A 6,537-nucleotide genomic window follows, 5' to 3' on the forward strand; every position below is an offset into this window, starting at 1 on the left:
TGAGATCTTCCAAAGGCCTCGTGATGAAATGCGTTGCTCTTAGTTTTGCTTTAATTCTATAGCCGTAGGTACTGTGTACATCATGTTTCATAAGGATGAAATCTAACTCTTCTCTCAGTTTTATAAATTTCATTGTGTTTTATTTTCTAGTTAATAATGAGATCAAAAACCCCACACGAGAATGTCTTTTTTATCTCTGTTTCCACTTTCTTCCACCTAGGATGCGACAACCTGTCGCTTGCGCGACTGGAACGGATTAGTCGTGGTCGCGTCCTTTTGTTATATTGGGCTGCGCCATCGTTAGTGGGCTACCGCTTGTGTTTGGGCCAAACCAAGCGCACACGGCCACTGGAGAATGGGACAAATTCATTGACGTAGTCAAGTAGCAGCTAAATTTAACGGTTCTCTCTCAGACACACAAGTAAAAGGCAAAATTTAATAGAGATGAGAAAAAATAGCGACGTCATCTTTCCCGCAAAATTTTTAAAAACATAGCTTCCAAATTGAGCATCCAAGTTAAATTTCAATTGCACTATTTTTTTCTTGTAATAAAATCTTTTGAAAAAAAGGCCCTACTTGAATATACATGGATGACATTTTGTAAAGAATAATTTTGTTTTTTCTTTAGAGGAAGATGTTCTAGGTCGAAAGGAAAATATGTCTTATGTTTCGGAGAAAAAATGTTGTAGCTTCACAAGGAAATTGTCTTATATTAAAAAGAAATGTTCTAGCATAAATGAAAAGCTTCATAAAAAAAATCTTAGCTTATAATTAACTAAAATGTTAATAGCTTCACAAGAACTATGGTCTAAGCATTAAAATAAAAGTTTTCTATCAAAAGTGAATAAATGCTTTGTGTTTATCACAAAAGGTGTTCTGGCTAAATAAAATAATAATGTTCCATCTTCAATGGAAAAATATTTCTAACTTAAAGAAAAATGTTCTAGCTTAGAGTAACAAATGTTTCAATCATGACAAAAAAAATCGTCATATTAGGTGCAAAGAACAAATAATGAAACAAGAAATAATAAATAAATTAACTAGAAATCAAATGAAAAGAGACTAGTAAAGTGAAGGAATTTTCAGTTCCTGCCAGGCTCTCGGCTGTGTGGGGGGAACATGCTGGCGGGTGCCGGGTGACCATGACGACCGGCGGCTAGTCGACAGACAGCGCAACCGGCAGTCCGCTGGCACAGATCACAATAAACCAGCACCAGCCAACAGTGTTTTTCTCTCACAATAAACCAGCCAGCCAACAATGTTTTTCTCTCACAATAAACCAGCACCAGCCAGCCCAAACCAGCCCAGAAACCAACCAGCGAACAGGCAGCACACCTGCACATGTGCCGCCGTGGATAGGCTCGCGAATCGGTGGTCGTGGCGTTGACGGATTCATCTTTGACGCTTCGTGTTGCGGGGACGTGCGGATATGCAACAGGGCATTGACGTGCTGCAGATTTTGGTAAAGCACGTCGGCTGGGCTACGGAATACACACTGGTTGCCCCCCACAATAAGCCGTGGTCTTAGCGCAAGTGGTCGAGTGTCATCTACTGATCTTCTTTCTTCAGACGCGCTGTGATTGTGAAACAGAGGTTCCAATCAGCAATGGTGGACGTCAGCCACTCAGCCGGGGATTCGAGGGGTATCCATGCTGGAGCTGAGGTACGGCAAGCGCCATATCTTACTATATATACTGAGTCCTTCGTGCAGTATTATGAATTTAGGTAGAATCTAAACAGATGGGAGAGATAGCCAGTCCTTCGTGCAGTACTATGGGTGTGCGGGTGTGTTTGGACCGGTTACAATCGGATCGTAGGCGAAGACCATGGAGAATCCCATTTAAACGTCCTTTATTGTTTTAGATCGTCTAGAAATCGAGCGGTCAACACAATCGTAATTGAATTGGGAGCCGCGTTTTCTGTACCGCAGCCTTCCACTCGTGTTTGCATCATAGGCCATACTAGCGCCCATCGGATGGATACGCGCATCTGGACGCCCATGCGTGCTGCTGCGCCGCGCGCGTCCTCCTCCTGCTGTTGCGCCCCATGCCGCCTCCTCCTCCCTGGTGCGCCTGCCCGGAAGAGCATGTGCATGGGCCCGCCAGCTGCATGCGAGATAGAGGGAGTGCATGGGCCCGCCCGGAAGAGCATGTGCATGGGCCCGCCAGCTGCATGCGAGATAGAGGGAACATAGCAGGTGTACCCCCATGCGAGAGAGAGAGAGTAGCGTGCGTGCCCCAATGCGAGAGATATCTCAGCTGCATGACAGAGGGATAGAGATCACAGCACGCGTACCCCAATACAAGAGTGAGAGAGCAACGGGCGTGCCCCAATGCAAGAGAAAAAGGGAGGGAACACAACGGGCATGCACATGTATTGAGTCGGTTACATGCTCCCCCGTGGGGGCCACGCTTGGTGGTGCAGGTGCAACATGTGCTTGCCCGGGAGTCAGAGCACGTGGGGAGCAGCACCTATTGTAACATACTGAAACAAGGTGAAACAATTGAAACATACGTTTGCAACATATGTGTATAGCTACTGCAACATATGCAACATCCAGATAAAACGACTAAAACATTTGGAAAACACACTTGCAACATACATCTATAGCCATTGCAACATATACAACATCTAGATAAAACATATGAAACATACACCTGAAACACATACGCCGGCGCGGAGCTCGATGCCCACGGTCACCGGTCACGGGAGCAGCAAATAGTGCATACAGATGCGGGCCCGTGCTCCTCTCACGAACTCTCAGGGCCAGTCACTCTCTCTCTCTCTCTCTCTCTCTCTCTCTCTCGTCACCGTGCACTAGTCACACTGTGCATGCACGGCCCCACGCGTCGCATGCATCCCACTCCGAGCGAGTGGGCACACGTGCTCGGATCCTAAGGCCATGTTCGCTTGGCTTATCAGATGTACTTTTTCAGCAAAGGAATATTGTTTTTCTCTCACAACAAATCGGCGAAGAGTACTTTTCAGCCTGGCTTTTCACCAAAGCACTGACCCGCGTAAAAGGACGAGTGTGGTCCCTGTCTGACTGCAACTAGGCGCGCCTCTTTTTTTCTTGTTTATCACACCGCGCTGGTCGGCTTCCCCACCGCCAATGCGCTAGACCGCTCCTCTTGTCCGCTTTCCTGCTGCCCCCGTCCGCACTCGTCTCGGTCGCTCCCCTGTAGGGATGAAAACGGATCAGATACGGACGGATATCACCGATATTATATTTGTTTTCATATTTCTGTCCGGATTCGGATTCGAATACGGATAGTGTCAACTATGTCGGATATGATACGATTGGATATCGACATCATAAATATGCGATTTGAGTATTCGGATACGGATACGGTATCGGATGTTGGATATCCGGACTCAGATACGGACAGATCTTAATCCCTCTAAACGGATTCGGTTTCGGCTCCGGTTACAGGCGACGCGATCCCCATCCAGCGTCCGCTTCCCTGCCGCCCTGCACTGGGCTCAATTGGAGCTGCCCTGCTCCCCGCTCCCTCGCTCAGGCTCAGTCCGAGGCAGCGTGATCCCCGTATTCCCCGCTGCCCCGCTCTAGACTAAGAGCAACACTCCCGATTGCACTCCCGATTGCCATATAATTAGGATTACTAAATATTTCTGATTCTCTACACAAGAGATTTGTTAGACTGCAGTTTATAAAAAATCATGATTAGATTAAAATCCATTCTGATAGTCCCAACAAGGCCTATGTGTATAGTTTAGAATCTAAACAGAGGAGAAAGAGTGCGCTCACAAAGATGAGAATTCCAAGGATAAGCTATTCTGGTGTCCCTCACATTTATGCATAAATTTCTTACACGTATCGTGTTCGCTTGATCGTATCAGCCATGCTTATCAGTCATGATATAGTGTTTTTCTCTTACAATAAAACAGTATCAGCCGACTTATAAGCCACAGAAACGATCAAGCGAACAGGGTGATAGTGTCTCTTAAAGTTACTAGCTCATGCATGGACATATTTTGATGGACTAGTAATATCAGACCCTTTAATGTGCTGGCTATATGTACAGAGGAAAACAATATTCAGCTACTACAGTTTTTTTTTCTTGTGAAACCCTGTACAGACCCGATGCTTATATACACAAGCACACACACTCATATCTATGAACGTATAGACTCTTCCCTATGAGCACCTCCGAAGATCTAAGTTAGACTTATAAATCAAGATAAATTCAAAAAAATACGAGCACCTATATCAAAGTCAAAGACTGAACATGAATGAAAAGGATCCACTACAATAAACCTAACCAACTAAGCGATGCTTATAGTTTGCAGCTGCTGGTTATACTCGGCTGCACTAGCAGCTACAACAGCGGCTAGTCTAATTCAGTGTAGCACTGATGTATGACAACCGTAATTGCAGCCATAAATAATGCAGTCTAGCAGAGCGACTACACATTCCTTGGTTCTAGCAAAATCCAACTACTATGGTCCCGTTTGATACAGCTCGGTTTCATTAGCAAAGTTGTTTTTTTAGCTCAATGAGCAGCTCCATTGGTTAAGCTAAAGCTGTTTTACAGACTTACGTAGCAAAATAGCTTTACATGATGGACAAAAAAATACCCTTTGCTTTTCTTATTATCATCTATTTTATTCCTCATGTCCATCCCCACGGTTCTTTTTCTTCCCGAAGCTATTCTTCTTCCCCGATGTTCTTGCGCATGCACCCGACGACCGTCGCGTGCACCAGAAGCCCAGCGCGCGGCCCTCCACCCTGTCGCCCATGAGCCAAAGCAGTTGCGCCCTGGTGCTGGCGGCCACGCTCGCGCCCTCGCATCCGCGGCTCCGCGCCTCCCGGCCACGACACACACCCGATAGCCGCGCGCTCGAGGCCGCGACGGTGCTCACGCCTCTGGCCCATGCCCACGCCCCCGACGGGCGCACGCTCTAGGCCGCGGCGGCGCTCGTGCCCCTGGCCACGCCCACGACCCTAATGGCCACGCCCACGTGCACCCCTGCACAGGGGCAAATCCGCCTTCCACACAAGCCGGGGTACGGTGATGAAACTAGAAAAACTACCTTTTTCGTCTTTGTCCTCTCCTCCCCTAATTTCCATGTGAGAATAGGTTTAAAGAGCTTCATCTGTGAAGCTGTTTGCAAAATACCCGTTTGACACAAAACAGCTTCAAACAAGTTACAAAGTTGAAGAAGAAGCTACGACAAATCGAGACTATATATAATCTGTGCTATGGGCATCTGAAATAAAAGAAAGAACAATTCACCCTCAAATATCACTAAATGTACAGTTAGCAAAACCCTGCAATTCAAGTTTTCAGTCTTTCCCCTTGGAAAAAAGGACGATGTCATGCTATACTAATACTACTTAGCCCGGCAGTGGCAGTGAAGTGAAGACGTTGCACCGGCAGACCGGGCACGTCGGGTGGTGGTGCAGCCACTGGTCGATGCACTGCTGGTGGAACACGTGCAGGCACACCTGTAGTCGCTTCACCATCTCCCCCTTCTCGATCCCTCCTAGGCACACCGGGCACTCTGCCGACGTGCCGTCTGGCACCGCGCCGGCCTGCTGCTCGTACGCGTACGGAGGTATGTTGCCGGCAGCAACAACTCTACCAGGTCCGCCAGGAAGCGGCTGCGCCTCCCTAGGAAACACGTTCCTGACCTGGCCCTGTCTTTGCACCACAATCTCCGGCAAATCAAAGCCACTATCGCCGTCGTCGCCGGCGGCGCTCCACGCCCGGCGTATGCGCCCGCACGGCAGGCAGAGCAGCACACCCACGCCACGCAGGCAACGCCCTAGACTGGACCACGGGAAGAACGCGACGCAGAAGACGGGGTAGATGCTGGCGTTGACGCAGACAAGGAGCATGATGATGACGTGGGGTGCCTTCATGCCCCGGACGAGCGTGTAGGCGACGAAGGCAGTGCCGCCGATGCCCACCGTGTTGATGAAAACCAGTATCATCACGCGGCAGGTGCAGCAGGAGCAGCCGAAGCACGCCATGTCTGCGGCACGCGCGCGTTGGCTCACCTTGCAGCGGCTGACCTTAGGTGCCCGGAATGCTTATCAATTACCTGCTCCCCTTGATACACACACCGAGTGCTGGAGTGACAGGATTAAAGATGATCGAATTTCATTGGTGTCTTCGCCCGCGAAATGGGTACAAGAGATGTCCTAGTCGACAGTTTTTTTGTACTTTTGCCAATAATAATAATTCTCACTAATTAATAGTGTAGCTCACCTGCTTCGGTTGTGGCCTGTTAATCCTGGTTCAAATCTTTAACTTGACTTGGTGCTCCTATTGTTCTGGATTTATTATAGAATTTAATAGTGTTATTCTTTTATTGCTATGCACTTTGTCAATCTCTCCTTGAATTTATTTAAGATTTAACAGCTTTTAATGACATTATTCTTTCATTGGTAGATGACGTGACTATCGACAGCGAGGCGCGCTTTTGATGACTAAATATTTGCTTTTTTGAGAGGATGACTAAATATTTCGAAGGTGCTTATAGGGGTATTGCAAGGCGCATGTTGTGACT

The 6,537-nt window shown here is 47.7% G+C and overlaps 1 protein-coding gene across 1 annotated transcript; it reads right to left on the reverse strand.

Annotated features, from left to right (window-relative positions):
• Positions 1 to 5,359: 5,359 nt before the first annotated feature.
• On the reverse strand, positions 5,360 to 5,998 carry LOC136468840 (E3 ubiquitin-protein ligase At1g12760-like). The gene has a single exon (XM_066467258.1). The coding sequence runs from the start codon at positions 5,996 to 5,998 to the stop codon at positions 5,360 to 5,362; it is 639 nt and encodes a 212-aa protein (XP_066323355.1).
• Between the last annotated feature and the right edge of the window lie 539 nt (positions 5,999 to 6,537).

Source organism: Miscanthus floridulus, chromosome 8 (assembly GCF_019320115.1).
Source record: "Miscanthus floridulus cultivar M001 chromosome 8, ASM1932011v1, whole genome shotgun sequence".
Taxonomy (NCBI): domain Eukaryota; kingdom Viridiplantae; phylum Streptophyta; class Magnoliopsida; order Poales; family Poaceae; genus Miscanthus; species Miscanthus floridulus.